The sequence below is a fragment of the Chelonia mydas genome, chromosome 2 (genome assembly GCF_015237465.2).
Source record: "Chelonia mydas isolate rCheMyd1 chromosome 2, rCheMyd1.pri.v2, whole genome shotgun sequence".
Classification (NCBI taxonomy): Eukaryota; Metazoa; Chordata; order Testudines; family Cheloniidae; genus Chelonia; species Chelonia mydas.
The window spans coordinates 94,598,009-94,617,350 of NC_057850.1; the positions used below are offsets into that span (position 1 = coordinate 94,598,009).

Sequence of the window (19,342 nt, forward strand, 5' to 3'; positions counted from 1 at the left end):
CCTCTGATTACTACTCTCTGGGAATGGTTTTCCAACCAGTTATGCACCCACCTTATAGTAACTCCATCTAGGTTTCATTTCCCTAGTTTCTTTATGAGATGGTCATGCGAGACAGTTAGCCTGCTCTTTGTTTGAATCTGTTTTTATCAAGGGCTTGATTAATATGGATGTGTAATTGGCTGGGTTGTTGAATGTGGAAATTGGTAGTGTGTTTTGCAAGTTCGAATCTCATTGACATGGCAACATTTTGGTTTTTAGTTTTAAAGTTGTGATTTCTCCATTCTACTTAATGGTTTCACTAAGGTATGGTGCAATAGTAAAAACTGAAGTTACTGTAGGTTGGGAAATAGAATTTGTACACCCACCATAAAATCTGCATTGTGTTTTCAAGGATGTCCTTTCTGTAACGTTCTCTATATATTGCTCAGATCTCACCCATGTACATTTTACATCGTATGAGGGGGGTAAAAAACATGCTAGAAGTGCAGATTTCCATGGTAACAGATGCAATTAATTTCTTTTCTTTTTTGAGGCTGGAACTGAGCTGTGTTGGGGTGGCTCTGCAAGAATTTTTTTTATTAAATGGTAACCGTGGATTTCAAAAAGGTATTCAAAGTTTCAGGGCAGGTGGTCATACAAATACAACCTAAAATATACCAAACAAGTCTGGACAGGAAGGAGCGTTGGGAAAAGAATTGCTTTATTAATAAAAAGTAAATGAACTAGAAAGAGCAATGTAGGTCAACTTATACCAATTCTGATTACAGTAAATATAAGAACATTTACAGGAAGGAAAGTCATGCTTCATCCAATATGTAATTGTTGCCAGTTGGTGGGATTCATTGGGCTGAGGCATATGTTCAAACCATTATATGAATTAAAACAATTTACAAAAACATGTATCTGTCTATCCATTTACTTACATATTTTATAAATTGCAGTTACGTACATCAGGCTAACAAAGCATAAGATTACATTGGTTTCCACTAGCTTCCATTGTCCACAGACAGTTGGACAGTGATCTCAATTTTGAGCTGTCCACACATAAAAGGTGTATTTGATTTTTTTCTGTTTCATGTGTACTTTATGCATATTTAACTAGGGTGTGTGTGATTGAGAGGTTTTTACTAAATCTTAGCATTGCAGTAATGATAGGATTTTGCATAGAATAGATGTATAGGCCAGGTCCTCAACTAATGTAAATTGGAATAGTTCTAGTGACATCAGTAGATGTATGCAGATTTAAACCATCTGAGGATCTGGCTTATATAAACATATTCCATGAAAACTCCTATCATTACTACAATGTTAAAACTTAGTAAACAACCACTCAAAAGTCACACACACCCCTAATTAAATACGCATAAAGTACATATAAAAACTGAAATGCTTTCTCTCTGTGTGTGTGTATATATATTTCAAGAGATAATGTTTAAGAAATAATTAGTTAAAAGTAAACAAACTTCTGTGTGTGTATAATTTCTTAAACATTCTCTTGAAATATATTTATGGATTATGTGTGTGTGTGCGCGCGCACACACATTTATGTATACCTATCTATATTCACAGTATATGTATGTGTGTGTGTAATTAATACCACAGGTATAGTTCAAAAGATTTATAATATTTGGGAAATAACTAGTAAAAGTAAGCAAATACTTCTTTATAAAAAGACACTAATGAAATATCTAGGAAGCTTTGTGCTTCATGATTACAATGTATGAGTATTTTACGTTTTTATTATTCAAATATCTTTGTATGATATAGATATAAATCTGGGCTTCTAAAAACATCAGAAACACTGAGGTCAGCAGGACTATGTGTGTAACTGAATACGGGGATCGGATACTGACAACCTTATTGTGAACTATTTGTGAAATTGTATTTTATCAAAAGTTTAGGTAGATGCATTCTTGACCTTTCGTTAAAATTCATGAGTAGCCAGGAGTTTCTGTGCATATAAAATGAAGGTCCATTTTTGGAAATTAAATGTCCATAAATTTGTACAATAGAGCCAGGAACTCCTTGTCCTGGTTATGGGACTGTTTGTACCATGAGCTCCTTTTTTGTCTGACTGAGTGCACATGCTCAGGTATTAGGCCTTGTAACCTTGCCTGTCTCAAGGTGGAATTTTGCAATTCTCCCACTCTTATCAAAACATAGTACAACGCTCCCATCTTGGCCAACTCTTTCGTAACACGCAGGTCAGACTGGATGCCTGTGTTTCTTCTCTCCAGGAGCTTGTGACCGGCACTATACAGTGATGAATGGCCTTCATAAAACAAATAGGTTTATCTAGCACATGGACCAAAACTTTAGAGAGCTAACACCCTACATCAGGGGTGGGCAAACTTTTTGGCCCGAGGACCACATCGAGGTAGCGAAATGGTATGGAGGGCCAGATAGGGAAGGTTGTGCCTCCGCAAACAGCCTGGCCCCTGCCCCCTATCCACCCCCTCCCACTTCCTGCCCCCGACTGCCCCCCTCAGAACCTCCGACCCATCCAACTCCCTGCTCCTTGTCCCCTGACCGTCCCCCCCCGGGACCCCACCCCCTATCCAACACCCCCCTGCTCCCTGTCCCCTGATTGCCCCCTCCCCATCCACACCCCCACCCCCTGACAGGCCCCCCAGACCCCCTGACCCATCCAACCCCCGCCCCCATCACACACACACTCCTTGTCCCCTGGCTGCCCCCTCCCGGGACCCCCATCCCTAACTGCCTCTCCAGGACACCACCTCCTATCCAACCAGCCCTGCTTCCTGTCCCCCCCCCAGGACCCACCCTCTATCCAACCCCCCCTGCTCCCTGTCTCCTGACTGCCCCCCCAAACCTCCAGCCCATCCAACCCCCCCCCCCCCCCCCGTCCCGTGACTGCCCCCTGGGACCTCGTGCCCTTATCCCACCCCTCTCCCCCTTACCTTGCCGCTCTGAGGGGCAAGACAGGCTTATCTGAAAGCCTGGGAGGTGGGTGGGCGCAAGCTGCACTGCCCATGCGGCGGCGTGGCTGTGGGGGAGGGGGAACAGCAGGGGGGGTGCCGGGGGCTAGCCTCCCCAGCTGGGAGCTCAGGGGACAGGCAGGGTAGTCCCGCGGGTCATAGTTTGCCCACCTCTGCCCTACATGAATATTTACTCTCATCTAATCTTATGTTTCAGAGTAACAGCCGTGTTAGTCTGTATTCGCAAAAAGAAAAAGAGTACTAGTGGCACCTTAGAGACTAACAAATTTATTTGAGCATAAGCTTTCGTGAGCTACAGCTCACTTCATCAGATGCATTCAATGGAAAATGCATCCAATGAAGTGAGCTGTAGCTCACGAAAGCTTATGCTCAAATAAATTTGTTAATCTAATCTTATGCTTCCCTACAAGCTAAGTTAGATGGGCTTCCCTCTTGAGTTACAGAGAGGGACAACAGGCCCTACTTATATTCTTTTAGGAAGCCCCAAATCTCTTGGGGCCCAGTTTGGTCTCCATTTCCCTTTCAGAGTGTGTCCCCCAGTCTGTTCTCCCTCTCAGAGAAAACTCCCCTTTCTCAAAGCCCAACCCTGTCTGTGTGTGCCTGAGTCTAATTACAATATTGCTTAATGGCTTTTGTTACAGGGCCTATGTGTGAAGTCTTCCTTTTGCCTCTTGCTAGGTTTTTTTCCCCCTGTCAGCCAGTCCCACCCCTGTGATGGTTGCTCCATTGTTTGGCAGTTAGCTTTAAGGGCTTGCAGTCACAGGCTTTGTGACTATGAGGGGTCTGTATAGGACCTATCTGAAATGGTCTGTTTATCTATAGGACTTCTGAAATGGTCTGTTCCCCCTTAGATTCCAGCACACCACTTCAGAAGTCCTATAGATAAATCACATTTCGGGTCCAGATCAATATTCATTGCCAAGCACCCTGGCATCCATTCAGCACAACAAGGTGGGAATAGTTACCAGGGTGAAGTTACTATGAGGTGGTAAGTGTCTGCAATCAGACTCCCAAGATGGCCCATCTGTTTAACACTAGACTGAAACACCTAGTGACTTACCTTGTATGGAGAGTACTACAGCAGTACTACAATGTACTAGAGACCCTCACCTGCTTCCTTTAAATAAACAAGCACAGCTGCCAATTACTAACTTAATTTATGGAGGAAGAAGTCAGTACTGATCAGATTTTGGATTCCTGCTGTCTAAAGATAAAATCTCCCAGAGCTGCTTTTGAAGCTGTTAAGAGATGTTTTCCCCCCTTTCCCTTAGCAAAAGTCTATTTGATCTCAAATACCATTTAGATAATGTTAGAGATCAAATATACATTTTCTCAGGGAAAATGAAGCTGTAAGAGCTTCAAAAGCAGCTCTGGAGGCTGGAGTACTTGTGCTTCACTGACGTCCCAAATGGCATCCATGAGCCGTATGTACGGTACTTCACAGATCCAAATATATGAGGTCTTATGGGGCTCACACATCTATCAAGACATAACATAGTACTGCATATCCCATCGAGATCTGTGAATTGGAATGGAATACAAGTGCACATCTATAAAATTTCATCATTAGGCTCCAGGAAAGCAAAAGGATTTGTATGGAGAACTCTGAAGGATGCAGAGATGGTATGACACAAAACTGAATGTCTGGCACAAGAAGAAAACAAACTGAGGCTAACAAAATGCCAATTTACCTTCATGAGCTGTATAATCTGAAGGTAATCACTGATTATCAGAAACAGCACTGGAAGTTGAAAATGAATATATTTTAAAAACAAAGAGTTAAAGGATAAGAAAATATTGCAGGACATTAGTGGTAGGACAGGAGAATGAGCAAGAGGTATATGTATGTCCTCTTTATTCTCAAGCATGTGACCTGAAACAAAATATTTAGTTTTGATTTTCCTGATGGAAAACTGAAAAAAGTTGGCAAAATAAAATTAATTTTGTGGAAACTGCATTTTCCTTCAAAAAACATTTTGACAGAAAATTCCTGACCAACTCTACTATCCTGGTTCTTTTATGGCTTCCATCACTGGTATATATGAGTGCCTACAAGGCAGGGAGGAAACATTTAATTCCATATTTCCTGTTTGTTTTCCAAGGTACTCCAACATTGCAAATGTATTTACCTGGAACCTAGCGCCAATTTCAAAGCTGCTGACAGTACGATTCTGACTGCATATACCAGCTATTAACTTACACTCTAGACTTTAGTATTTTGATGTAAACAAAAATATTCCTTAGAGTCCCAAAACAAATTTTCTTTAGTCTCATAAATGAATCTCAGCTACAGGCCCAACATTCCCTTTTTCAATTTTCATACAAACTTTGCTCACACAGAAGTTAGTAAAAACTGAATAAAAAGAGGCATGAACAAGGGTGAAGCTAAATTTTATTTAGAAGATGGTGAAATGTTTATTAATAACTTTTTGCACGGTTTGCCCAGCTCTACATTAATCCTAAGTATAATTAGGTACTGTTAATATGTGGGTTTGATTCGACCCTTGCCCACAGTGTGATTTTTAAATTTACTGTAATAGCCTTATGCCTGTTTATTCTGCTCTTCAGCTTAACTGAATTTAAGCAGTTCCCTTCACTTTCCTCTTCTCACAGTGAACACTGTGCGTAAGGGCAGTCTGACAGATTTCTCCAGTGTACATAAAAAAACTAATAAGATAAAAATCTACCACTTAAATGCTAAGTCTTAAAATAAAAATTGTTCCTTCATCAGGAAAATTCTGGGTCACAAATGGCTGAAAGGACTCATGTGATGAGTCAGCTCATTTATAGTCTTCTTCAAGTAGTATCCCTATGGGTGCTCCACTGTAGGTGCACCCCTGTGCCTTTAGAGGAGATCTCTCATAGCTGTGTTCATTTGGCTCTTATGTGGGTGTTACTCAGTGTTATATAGCACTGCATAGATGAACTGCCTTCAGTTCCTTCTTAGTGGCCTCAGCCAGAGATTAAGCCTTAACAGTCGTCTGCATTGAGCTTACCTCAACTGTGTCCCCTTAGCTCTTTTAGTATTTAGTTTATTACAGTTGTTCTTAGTAGTAGTTAGTAGTTTTAGTTGTAGTAGTTTAAAAAAACCTTCTTATACATAGCTTTTACATAGTTTCTCCCCTCATGGGAGATTTTGCTTTACTGGAAAGGCATGCTCAGTTCTCCTGATTTCAAATGTTGCCTATTGTGCCTTGAGGCAATCCCGGTGAGTGATGGCACTCCCACTGCATCCACTGCCTCAGGAATCTCATATTTTCCAAAAGTGCAACTTCTGTCTAACAGTACAATCTAGAGCCAGAAAAAACAGGGAGATCAAACTTTGGCTCCTCATGATGGAGAGCTCACTGTGCCCAGCCTCTAACCCAGACCAGGGGACCCCCTGTATGCCTGTCTCCAAGTAAGTCAGCTACCTGTGCCATTTCCAAGCTGCACTCCTCGAGGGAATCCAAGAGGAAGACACAAGATTCCTCTCATAAGACTTCCAAAGTTCATGCCCCGAGTTCTCCAGGGAACCTACATCCAAGAAGTTGAGGTTGCCAATGACTCTAGCCACTTTGGCTTCCATCAGTCTCTACCCAACGAGGGTGCTGGTTCCTCAGGTATTGAGGACTCAGTTAAGCCTAGAGACTCCAAAAAGTCGGGCTTCCATAGACCGTTGGTATCAACGGGGGAGTGAGGCAGGAAGAAGAGCTCTACCTCTCCATAATCGGTACCAAAAAAGGACCATTGGGACTCCATCTGGACTCCCCTTCGAGCACTCAAGACTCTCAGTACCATCAACTCCCTCAGCTACCATTGCTTCAGCTCAAGCCATGGACATGGTACCGACAACATTCTTGGTACCACAGGAGTTTAGTTTTCCCTGAGACCTGGCTGTGTCTGAGACTCCTGACTCCCCATTGCTCATCTCCGATCTGTTCTCAGTACTGAGGACCTCCAGATCCACAGACACACATCCAGTACCAACGGTTGTATATCAAATGTCTTCTGCTACTCCAGCACTTCAAAGTGACTTGGAGGAGGAAGACTCTGAAGCAGATCTTGCCTTGGTCTCTCAAATATCTGTCCATGGCTCTCCACTCTATCCCTATAGAGGCTCTTTTCCAGAGATCTCTAAGGCAGTTGATCTCATGAGACACATCCACAACCACCATCTTGCTGGTATGAGCACTCATGGATGCCTCCACCCATGCCATATGCATCATCCAGTTGGTCATACTGGGACCCTGGGTGGCCTATTATCAGCAATTCTCTAGGTCCTCAAGCAACATCTGTCACCGAGATAGACAACCTTCCTCACCATCCCTCTCCAGGAGACCAGAACCTTAGGAAGAAACCTTTGAGAAAACAGGAAGCTAGGGCTGACAAAGAGCTCTCTCCACCAGCTGATATCTCTTCTTCATCCCCGGATGAAGAGATCATGCCACCTCAACCATCCCTGTCTGACAATTTAAATATTTCCAGGACCTTCTCAAGAGGGTTGTGGATTCTTAGCTTGAGGAGGTTAAAGAACCTCATCATAAGCTGCTTGACATCGTCCACACAGCTTCATCTGCCTGCATTGCCTTGCCTGTTATTGAGGCACTCCTGGATCCTGCAAAAATTATCTGGTACACCCTGGCCTCAATTCCACACACATTCAAGAGCATGGACAAAAAATATGTCCCCTCAAAGGACTCAGAAATCTTATTTTCTCATCTCTCTCCTAACTCCTTGATGGTCAAGGCAGTTACTGAATATGGAAGGCAGTACCACACAAAATCTATGCCCTCTGTTAGAAATCACAAGCCCCTCGACATGTTTTGTAGAAAATCATATTCCACAGCTACTTTACAATTTGGAATTGCTATCTACCAGGCATTAATGGAGAAGTACAACCAAACAAATTGTACCAACTGAACTCCTTTATTGTACATTTACCAACAGAATACAGAGTAATTTCAGGCAAATATTGCAGAAAGCCAACTGCTTACCAGAATTTCTCTGCAGGCTTCTCTCAGTGCCGCTGATACTCCTGTTGATTTCAATTTCTATGGCAGTAGTTATGAGAAGGGCCTCCTGGCTTCAGCTCTCAGGATTTCCAAAGGAGGACCAGAATACGACCTTTTAGAAGCCAATCATCTAGGTAAGGAAACACCAGAATTCCTTTTCTGCGGAGGTGTGTCATTACTACTGACATGACCTTTAAAAAGACATTTGGGACAGATGATTGGCCAAAAGGGAGAACCCTTTACTGAAAATGGTTCTGACAGACAGTAAAACATAGGTATCTTTTATGGGATAGGTGGATTGTTATATGGAAATATGCATCCTGAAGGCTGAGGGCTGAGAACAATTCCTTTGGTTCAGTGATGGAATTATTGCTACAAGTGTCACCATTTTGAATTTTTGTGTCTTCACTAAGCTGTTGAGTAGCCTTAAATCTAGGATGGGTCTCTCAACCACTGCTCTTTTTAGGAACCAGCTGACACTTCCCCCTCCCATCCAACAGCTGTATCCATTAGATTGGGGTTCCCCTCTGCTCATGGAGGCAGAGAGAAGAGTCTCACTCTCAATATATATCTCTTAGGTCAATAATTTTTAATCTCCACCTTAACAGAAGCCAATATCTATTAATACTGTCTGTGCACTGATTAGTGCTCTCCAGCTAGTAAATTCTCTGTCATAGAAATGTGTTTACTGTATCAGTTACTTCCACATATCAGTGATTTTTATATTGTTTCACAGCAGGTTACATTTTGCAGTTGTTTATTCTGCCAGTAGCTATGGGAGCTGACTTTCTAGCAGGCTGACTTCATTCCTTGGAAAGGTTCCTTACTATCAAGAGCTTTAATACCCTGGGCCCTGCCCACACTGGAGCCAAGTATTCAGTATTTGTGTTTTTAGTAAGTGTGTTGTGACTATTGCAAAGTGTTCAAAGCATATTTTACAGTGGTTCAAGTCTCGGTAAAATGTAAAGGTACAAGCTTCGGTCATTGCAATGATTAGCGTAATTCCCATTGATTTCAATTGGAGCAAAGAAAGAAAAGCTGAGTGTGAGAAGAGATGTTGAAATATGAGTGAATATATATACTTTAGTAACAGAATAGTCCTCATATTCTGTACAAACTATTACATTAGTCCTTCATGTTTCAGATTATGATGTGATCTATTTTGGGCATCTCTCACTGGAAAAACTGCTAGTTAAATATCCTGCCAGAGAGGGAGTGAGATGCCATAATCCTTTCTTTATAGTATAGCCAAGGAGATAAAAATTAATAGTCAATCCCCAGTCATTGATTCACTTTCCAGCTGATTATTCATTAGTGCTTCATTATTTATATACAATATTGTCCACAGCCAGAGAATAACAGGCATCCATCCTGGCATTTCAAAGCAGGATATTTTCCTGTAATTGATTAAGAGATTATACTTGATATAAGCAGGGATATTGAAAATCAGTGATACTGGATATAGGTCATGGAAATGAATGAATATTTTGTACACAGTCCCTCTCCCCAAATAATCAATTGAAGCTTGGCCATTAACTTCAATACATGCAAGATTAGGCCTAATTTTATTTTGCTCATTTTTATTTCTCCTTTATGTAGTATTAAGTAAAAGGTAGTACCTGTTTGGTTGGTGTCATCATACACCTCTTCTATTCTGTTAATCTCATCTCACTGCTAGCATGAACTGTAGAAGCAGAGTTTGGGCCTATGAGCCTGAGCCTGTAGTCTAGGATTGCCGACTTTCTAATAGCAGAAAACCGAACACCTCTTCTCTGAGGCCCTGGCCTCTGCCCCACCCCTTCTCTGAGGCTCACCTTCTCCCTCTCCCCCACCCTCATTCAGTTGCTCATTTTCACCAGGCTGGGGCAGAGGGTTGGGGTGCAGGAAGGGGTGAGGGCTCTGGGGTAGGTCTGGGAATGAGGGGTTTGGGGTGCAGGTAGGGTTGAAAATTTTGGTTGGATGTATTCCTGGAGGTTTCATCACATTACATAATCTTTAATTAAAGATTAATCTTTAATTCCTGGAGACTCCAGGGCAATCCTGGAGGGCTGGCAACAATAATGTAGCCCCATCCTGTATATGTGAGCTACTCCTTAGTTGACTGTAATAGAGGCCACTGCAGGAGAAGGGATGGTGGAAGCCTGGCAATTTTCAAAGAGCTATCTGCTGTTTTGCCCCTAGTTGCAAGAGCATATTTGCAGTGCAGCGAGGAGCAGATACAGAGCCATGCAACCTTTTCCACTTCCACTGCTTTTTCCCTTTGGCCTGAGGACTGTGCCCTATGCTAGACTAGTCTCAGGTCAGTGTGCTTGCCTCACGGGTTGGGAAGACTGAAATAGCAGGCATAAAACAGTAATAATTCAGCCTAGCAACTATGTAAATATCTTCATACTCAGTAAACCTTGATTGATGCTGATCACCTGCAGATCACTCATGCATACCTCTGCCGAATGACCCTGGGAGCTGCTCAGCACTTCTTCAGATTTTCTCTTTAATAAGAATTTTTTTTACAAATTGATAAACCAAAATCTGTGTTTTTCCTTATCAGGAGAGAATATAATCTATACACTGGGAAGCAACTATATTTGGGTTTCTTCTTCACAAAATTATAACATTTTTAAAAAATGAAATGCTCATTATCTGAATGTAATCTTGCCTATTGCTTACATTCATGTTGATAAGTGTTATGGTCTAGTTTATTACTCATCTCCTGCTTCCTCAAAGATATTGTGTGACCCACAAGTCCTGGTTTAGAATGAATTGTTCTGGTTTCAGGGCAGTCCAGTTTTATAGTCTTTTGGACCCCCATAGTAGCACTACACTAGTTTTATGTGTCATCTTAAAATTCCTTTGGTATGTGAATTTGAAGAGTGATTTATAGCATGCTATAATGGGATTATGCTAGAAGTGATCTCTCATTTATCTGGGAGTACCTTATTGTTGTTGTTATCATATACTGTGCATGCCAGTGAAGTTAATCTGGGCTTTGCTGCCACCACCAGGTTACAGACATTGTACAAATAAAAAATTCTACCCCCTCTTCCTTCCTCTCCAAGTTCTTCACAGAACAGAAGCACCCTTAGGGCTAGAAAGAGGGAACTCTATATAGGCTTTAACAAGGTGTGGGGGGAGGGAGGAATATACTGTGTTTCTGCTGCTGGGCCTGTTGAAAACCTCCTCTGTCTGTCTGAATTAAAATAGCTATTTGGCCTCACACATCTCCATTGGTAACATTAATTTGACAAATGCTGTTATGCTTTGGTGTCCTGTTCACTCAGTATTACTCCATTTTGGAATCACTCTTTTCTTCTTGCTAGAGTCAAAAGATAATGGTCTCTCTAAACTTCTTGTTCCAGTTAAAAAAAAAATAGAGCGGAAATGTGAACTAAGACTATCACTAGCTATTTTTAATATATATTTACAATTAGATTTTTCAGTTCAGTGAAGGGGGGGGCGGTTTGTATTGGTGGGGGGGCTTGAATCCAGTATGAAATTGTCTCTGGTGACACTTGATTAACCAGAGCGGGTCTGGTGAGAATGTGAGATCAGTCAGTGGCCTCAGTCCAACTCCTTGTGGACCAGTGTCCAAAACACACAAAAAACTGTTTTTATTGGCCAACTTTGGAGCAACCCCAAAAACTGAAAGGATGGGACACTGTTTAATGCTGCTGCTCATGTTTACATGCTCTTGAATAAAGAAAAGACTTTGTTCTCTAGTGCCTTCAAAGCTTTAACTTTTCTTTAGAAAAGTCAGAGGAAAATGAGAGAATCACATGCTATCCATCAAATCTCAGAGTTATAACATGTTTAACAGGTTACATTCTTAGAACCAAATTCAATGGCATCAGAGGGAGTAACACCACTGAAGTCAATAGAGCTCTCCCATGGGCATCAGTGGAAAATCTAGCCCTTATGCCTTATTTCAAAAAGATACACTATTAACATTTTTGAAGATGGCTTACAATGAAAAGAGTTTCCATTTCCATCCATCACAGTCCCTTCGAAATTGTAAAGAAGTCACTGGTTGTAGATGGAATTGATGTTACTTTAGATTTATTCATTATGGATAACCAACTGTGTCCACAATCCCAGAGGTCGAAATCAAGGGATGTGTCAAGTATCTGGAGAAAACAAGAGCAATGGACTACTCCATGCCAGTTTAAGAAAAGTCTTTCAAATGTGTCAGTGATATTTTTGTTGGCTGCTTTAAATCTAAGAAATGTGGTCATTCTGATCTACATTTATGTATTTATGCTTCCCATTTCTACTCTCTTGCCTCCAGTCTCTAATCACAATAAGCATTTCTTTCCTCAGATCATGGGGCAAGAAGGTCTGGACTATGTACTTGCAGTCCTCAACATCTCAGTGAATCTGAAAAATCTTTATAGCAAAATCATTCATGATATTTTTCACTTTTAGGGCTGTTAAATGGAAACAATAATACTGTTGTGATTATCCCACTGCTTGTGTTACTGGTCATATCTTCCTTTAATACAGGGGCGGGAAAACTACGGCCCGGAGGGCCACATCCGGCCCATCAGATGTTTTAATCCAGCCCTCGAGCTCCAGCCAGGGAGTAGGGTTGGGGGCTTGCCCCGCTCCGTGCATGCCAGGTCTCTGCGTGGCTCCCAGAAGCAGCAGCATGTCCCTCCTACATGTAGGGGCAGCCAGGGGGCTCCACGCACTGCCCCCACAGCTCCCGTTGGCTGGCAACCATGGCCAATGGAGCTGCAGGGACGGTGACTGGGGACGGGGCAGCACACAGAGTCTCCTGGCTGCGCCTGCTGTTTCCAGGAGCTACTTGAGGTAAATGCCACCTGGAGCCTGCACCCCGACCTCCTCCCATGCCCCAACCCCCTGTCCCAGTCCTGATCCCCCTCCCAACCTCCGAACCCCTCGGTCCCAGGCCGGAGCACCCACCTGCACCCTTAATCCCTCATCCCCAGCCCCATTCCAGAACCCACACCCCCAGCTGAAGCTTACCCCCTCCCACACCCCAACCCCCAATTTCATGAGCATTCATGGCCCGCCATACAATTTCCATACCCAGATGTGGCCCTCAGGCCAAAGATGTTGCCCACCCCTGCTTTAATAGGAACATATAACTAGTTATTTAATATTAAGGCTAGTTTATTTCTCAGAGCAAATCTTTTGAATGCATCTATACTGTTTCTGCCATTATGGACCTTGTAGACTTTAACATCACTGAAAACAGTAGACATGACTCTGCCTGTCTGCCAATGATGGAAACTTAATGGTGCTACATTGTTGAAAGCAAGAGGAGAATCAAGCCCATTATACTGTTTCTAGAAACAGGGCACCTGCAACAACCCATTAGAGGGGGTATTGATTAGTGTTGATTTACTCTGTAGGTAGTAAATAGGGCTTAGTAGATACTAGACTAATAAAATACTCTTAAAGGAAACTTAGACATTGGGTACATAAAAATTGCACTAGTGTAACTGTGTCAATGTAGGGGTATAGGAACTGATTAAATTGGTTAAGGAATTTGAAGGGATCAATGCTTAGAGGAAGAAGGAATGAAGGAGAAGAGAAAAACAGATTATTTGTCTGCCTTTCCACATAAAGCTGCTGTCCAATTCTCTGTCCTATTTGTAAGCCCTAATTTCTGTCTTTTCTTTGGACACATCCAGTTATCCAGGCAGAAAATTTGGGCATATTTTGATATTAACTTCCCTGTGTGTGTGTGTGTAACTGTATTGCTCTTCCCCTGACATTATTAGGTCACTCTACCTTGTTTATTTGTTCTGAATGCAGTTCTATTCAGAAATCTAACGCAAGAATGTATTTTATTTTTTATTTTGCACAAGATGGGCATACTCAGCAATTACAGATGAAGTGAATAAGAACCACAGGAGATTTGCCAATAATAAGTTAACTGAAAATATTGACTGTTAAACCATTTATTATTTTTTTTTCATTTTTTATAATGTAATTTAAAGGATGGATTGTATGGAATTGTATGACACTCAAAGCAAAATGGTTCTGGAAGATTGGAAGAGTCTGTGGAAAGAGCTACATGAAAGATAGTTATGAATTCACTAGCGCTGGAGTGACTATGTTAGTATTAGTATGTGTGTTAAGCCTCTGATCATGACAGTATGGACTGTTTCAGAAGCCTGAGTAGTCTTATTCTGAGGTGTGTGTTTGTACCGTTAATTCACAGTGTTGTACCTTCTCTCCTGGTAAATTTGACTCCTGGGTCCTTGTAGTGAGGCAATGACTCATCGGTGCGGTGCCTCCTGTCAGCTGTCCTGGGAATTAGCTCTGCCACCCCAGAGCGCCCTCTGCAGGCCGGTGTCTCACCTGCCACTGGCCCCCGTGTCCCTTCCGGACCCCGGTGCCCCTCTACAGGAGGGTTCTGCCCCCTGCAGTAACCCCACAGCTCTGGGTCTCCCCACCCTGGGGAACCCCCAACCCTCTATCCCCACCTCGCCTCAGTCTATGGCTACTGCCAGTCACCATCTAGCCCCCGCTCACTGGGGTGGACTGCAGTGTATAACCCATTCATTGTTGGCAAAGGTGGGTATGGACCTGCTGCCTTTGACTAGCCCCTGGGCTGCACCCTCTGGGGAGTTGCCAGGCAGGAGCTCCCCTGCTCCTCTTGCCTTTCCCCAGCCCTGCTCAGTTGCCTGCTCTCTCAGCTCCCAAACTCTGAAGCTAGAGGGAGAGTCCTGACCCTGAGGCCTTATAACAGGGCCAGGTGTGGCCTGATTGGGGCGTGGCCCAGCTGTGGCTGCTTCCCCCAATCAGCCTAGCCTTTGCTCACAGCCCCAGCCCTCTCCCAGGGCTGGCTTTAACCCTTTCAGGGCTGGAGCGGGTGACCATTATAAACATTATATTGTTATGAAGATTCATATATAAATGATTATATATAAATCAAAAATAATATACAGGTATAGCTTTTTTCCTCTCTCAAACTAGTTCCAAATTTTTCCTTTGGAGATACTCCTAATCTGGTACATAACAAGTTTCTCAAAAGTAACCATTTATCTATCGGTTAATAGCTTCTCCCAGTCTGTTTTATCATTGCAATAATATTGTGCAAAATGAGTGTCTAAAAATATCCACTCTATCATTGACTAGCTCTTATATTAGGCCAGAAAGTTCTCTTTAAAATAAAAAGATAAGGGGAAGTCAGGACTGTGGTTAATGAGAGCATGCCAATTAATGAGATTAGCTTTATAGACTCATTAATGCTATTAATTGGCATTACTGTCACCAATTAAAGATCCATGTTTATATTTTAAGCATAGGCCTTAAATGAAAAACCGGTGATGTGTTTTAAAGTGCTCTTTCCTTGAGGGTGATATTTCCATAAAATATGAATTGCATTCTCTTTGGTATTAACCATCTGAAAGGATATCTAGTTCAGTTCATACTATAGTAATATGAATACTGGGGACACATCTTCCTGCTTAATGCTTAATATCAGAAGATGTTTTACTTATTAAATTACAGATCCTGAGAAAAAGATGCCCTGCTGTTGCTCTCAGAACTGTGCTTTTGGGTATAATAGTGGTTCTTGCCTTTTTTGTCTTAGGGGCATTTTTTAATCTTAAGGTTTCAATGAACTTGTGTAATATTTATCTGATCTGTGACTCAACTTGTCCATTACTTACCTCTGTGTGTCTTTAGAAAGTCACTTTTAGTTAAATCCCTGGGTGCATCTCTGGGAGAATGGGCCAGATTCAAAGCTGATTCCATTGATTGGAATTGGGTAGCACTTGGCATGAATCACTAACGAATTTGGAATGTTGCTTTCAGACTAGAATTTTGTTTCTATGTGGGTGGGTAACAAATTTCCTATTGCATAGTAGGCTGCATTTTTAAGCTTTTGTTGTTATTATTTATCACTTATACTACAGTAGTGCTTTGCTCCCTAGTCAGGATCAGGGCTGCCTTGTGCTAGGCAACTGTACAAACAAAGAGTAATTGTCAGATCATTTACTGCTAAGTTAATTTCCAGGTAAGACTTTATAAACTTTTATTAATTTTAAGTTCTCAAGTTTTTGACTGGAATCTTTAAGTTAGAATGATCTTATAGGGAAATAAATTAGATGTCTGGGAGGAAAAGGGATTAGCTACAATAAATTTGACCAGTTTTGATTACAATCCCCAAGTAAGGAATTGCTAAAGTAGTTTCAGATAGAGACATCTGGAATCAAAATGACTACTACACAACGGTGTATATTGGCACTCACTAACAAAACAACTGTAGCTCTTTCCCTGAACTACTGCCTCCAGAAGAAGGTACTTCTGATACTTACATCAGCCAATAAACACAAAAGTGATATTTTGCATTAAGTATGATACTTAGGAAGGAAAATGACAAACGCATAGAATTGTAGCGTTTAAGGCCAGAAGGGACCACCAGATCATCTAGTCTGACATCCTATATATCACAGGCCACCAACACCACCCAATCACTTGCACACTAACTGCAACAACTGACATTAGACCAAAACATTACAAGCACGACCACATGAACAGCTGTAGGAAAGTAGAGGCAGAAGCAGGAAAAAAATGATCTAGTAAACCCCATTATTTAGGAATACCTATGATTTTTTCCCCTGAATACTAGCAACCCATTTCTAGTATTGATGCTCTTCACAGAAGGTAAATCATAACATACAAACTGTGATGATTCAGTAAAATATACATTCTAATGATGGCTCTTTTCTAGTTTTAAACACTGAAATGTACATGTCAAATGGGTTGGTGAATGATTTGCCACTTATGTTTGCTTTGTCTTTTAGCTCCAGACCAGTCTGAGTGAACCAATGACATTATCCAAGTCAATCTCACTTCCCCGTAGCGCATACTGGCATCACATCACCCGACAGAACAGCGTTGGAGAAATCTACAGTTTACAAGGCAAGTAGCTTTAAAAATGAAATGACATGTTCATTAGTTTCCCTCACATTGATCAGAATTCATGCTTATCATTTGCATTGGTTGTTTTCCCTTCATTTCAATTTATCAACTGTCACCAACTATAGAGGAACTCCTGAGATTTGCAATATAATTTTTTTTAGTTATTTTTTGATAAACTAATGGTGAAAATTACTTCCAGAATCACCATGCATCAGTCAATTTGGCAATGGAATTTGAATAAAACACTGTACAATGTAACTTATAAGTACCTAAAGAGTGTCTGGCATCTGGATCCGTTTCATAGTGTGTTCTGCAGAGAGCTTTTCTTGCATCTCCTTTTCCTAATAAGATAGAGTATGAGGAGGCCCAAATGATATTCACCCAAGAGTTCTGAAGGAACTCAAATATTAGATTGCAGAACTATTAACTGTGGTATGTAACTGATTGCTTAAATTAACCTGTGTTCCAGATGACTGGAGGGAGGGCTAATGTAATGCCTATCTTTTAAAAAAAGCTCCAGGGATGATCCTGACAATTGCAAGCTGGTGAGCCTAACTTCAGGACCAGGCAAACTGGTAGAAACTATAGTAAAGAAAAGTATTTTCACATACATAGAAGCACACGATATGTTGGAGAAGAGTCAACATGTCTTTTGTAAAGGGAAATCATGCCTCGCCAATGTATCAGAATTCTTTGAGGATGTCAACAAACGTGTGGAGAAGGGTAATCCAGTGGATATAGTATACTTGGACCTTCAGAAAGCCTTTGACAATGTCCCTCACCAAAGGCTCTTAAGCAAAGTAGGCAGTCATGGAACACGTAACAGGTTAAAAGATAGGAAACAATGGGTAGGAATAAATGGTCAGTTTTTAGAATGGAGAGCGGTAAACAGCAGGATCTCCCCAGAGATCTGTACTGGAACCAGAGCTGTTCAACATATTCATAGATGATCTAGAAAAAGGGACAAACTGTGAGGTGGCAAAGTTTTCAGATAATACAAAATTACTCAATATAGTTAAGTCCAGGGCTGACTGAAAAGAGTTAAAAGGGATTTCACAAAACTGGGTGACTTTGCAACAAAGTCGCAGATGAAGTTCAATGTTGATAAATGCAAAGTAATGCACACTGGAAAACATAAGCCTGACTATACATACAAAATGATGGGGTCTAAATTAGCTGTTACCACTCAAGAAAGAGATCTTGGAGTCATTGTGGATAGTTCTCTGAAAACATCTGCTCAGTGTGCACTGACAGTCAAAATGCTAACAGAATGTTAGGAACCATTGATAGATAATAAGACAGAAATATTATAAAACCACTATGTAAATCCATTGTACACCCACATCTTGAACACTGTGTGCCGTTCTGGTCACCCCATTTAAGAAAAGTTATATTAGAACTGGAAAAAAGTACAGAGAAGGGCAATAAAAATGATTAGGGGCATAGAACAACTTTCATATGAGGCGAGTTAAAAAGACAGGGTCTGTTCATCTTAGAAAAGAGATGATTGATGGGGGATATGATAGAAGTCTGTAAAATCATGGTGTGGAGAAAGTGAATAAGGAAGTATTATTTACTCCTTTAGATAACACAAGAACCAATGGTCATCCAATGAAATTAAGAGGCAGCCGGTTTAGAATAATAGAAGATTCGGTTTGGAAGAGAGCTCAGGAGGTCATCTAGTCCAACCCCTTGCTCAAAGCAGGACCAACCCCAACTAAATCATCCCAGCCAGGGCTTTGTCAAGCCAGGCCTTAAAAACCTCTAAGGATGGAGATTCCATCACCTCCCTAAGTAACCCATTCCAGTGCTTCACAACCCTTCTAGTGAAATAGTTTTTCCTAATATCCAACCTAGACCTCTCCCACTGCAACTCGAGAGCATTGTTTAAAATAAACATAAGGAAGTACTTCTTCCCACAATGCAGTCAACCTGTGGAACTTGTTGCCAGGGGAATGTTGCGAATGCCAAAAGCATAACTGGGTTCAAAAAAATAATTAAATGAGTTCATGGAGGATAGGTACATCCATGGCTACTAGCCAAGATAGTCAGGGATGCAACCCCATACTCTGGCTATCCCTAAACCTCTGACTGCCAGAAGCTGGGAGTGGATGACAGGGGATGGATCACCACATAATTTCCCTGTTCTGTTCATTCCCTTTGAAGCCTCTGCATGGGCTACTGTCAGAAGACAAGATACTGAGCTAGATGAACCATTGATCAGACCCAGTATGTCCATTCTTATGTTCCTATGTATTCTGGAAGCTAGTTTCAGGGTGTCTGATTAAATCTGCATAAAACTGATGTATGAGTTTCAAGTCTAAAATTAAAACCCTTAGAACAAGAGTGGGCAAACTTTTTGGCCTGAGGGCTACATCGGGGTGCAAAACTGTATGGAGGGCCGGGTAGGGAAGGCTGTGCCTCCCCAAACAGCCTGGCCCCTGCCCCCTATTTGCCCCCTCCCACTTCCCGCCCCCTGACTGCCCCCCT

At 41.7% G+C, this 19,342-nt stretch overlaps 1 protein-coding gene across 3 annotated transcripts in view; it reads left to right on the top strand.

Annotated features, from left to right (window-relative positions):
- The window catches only part of DOK6 (docking protein 6), a 437,516-nt gene that overhangs the window by 333,245 nt on the left and 84,929 nt on the right, over positions 1-19,342 (top strand). For all 3 annotated transcript variants that reach the window (XR_006288609.1, XM_037892901.2, XM_037892902.2), the window contains exon 7: positions 16,735-16,852. Coding sequence is in view for 2 of the 3 variants with exons in the window: in XM_037892901.2 (XP_037748829.1) it covers positions 16,735-16,852 (118 nt within the window). In the remaining variant the exon portion in view is untranslated. The remainder of the gene's footprint in view (positions 1-16,734; positions 16,853-19,342) is intronic.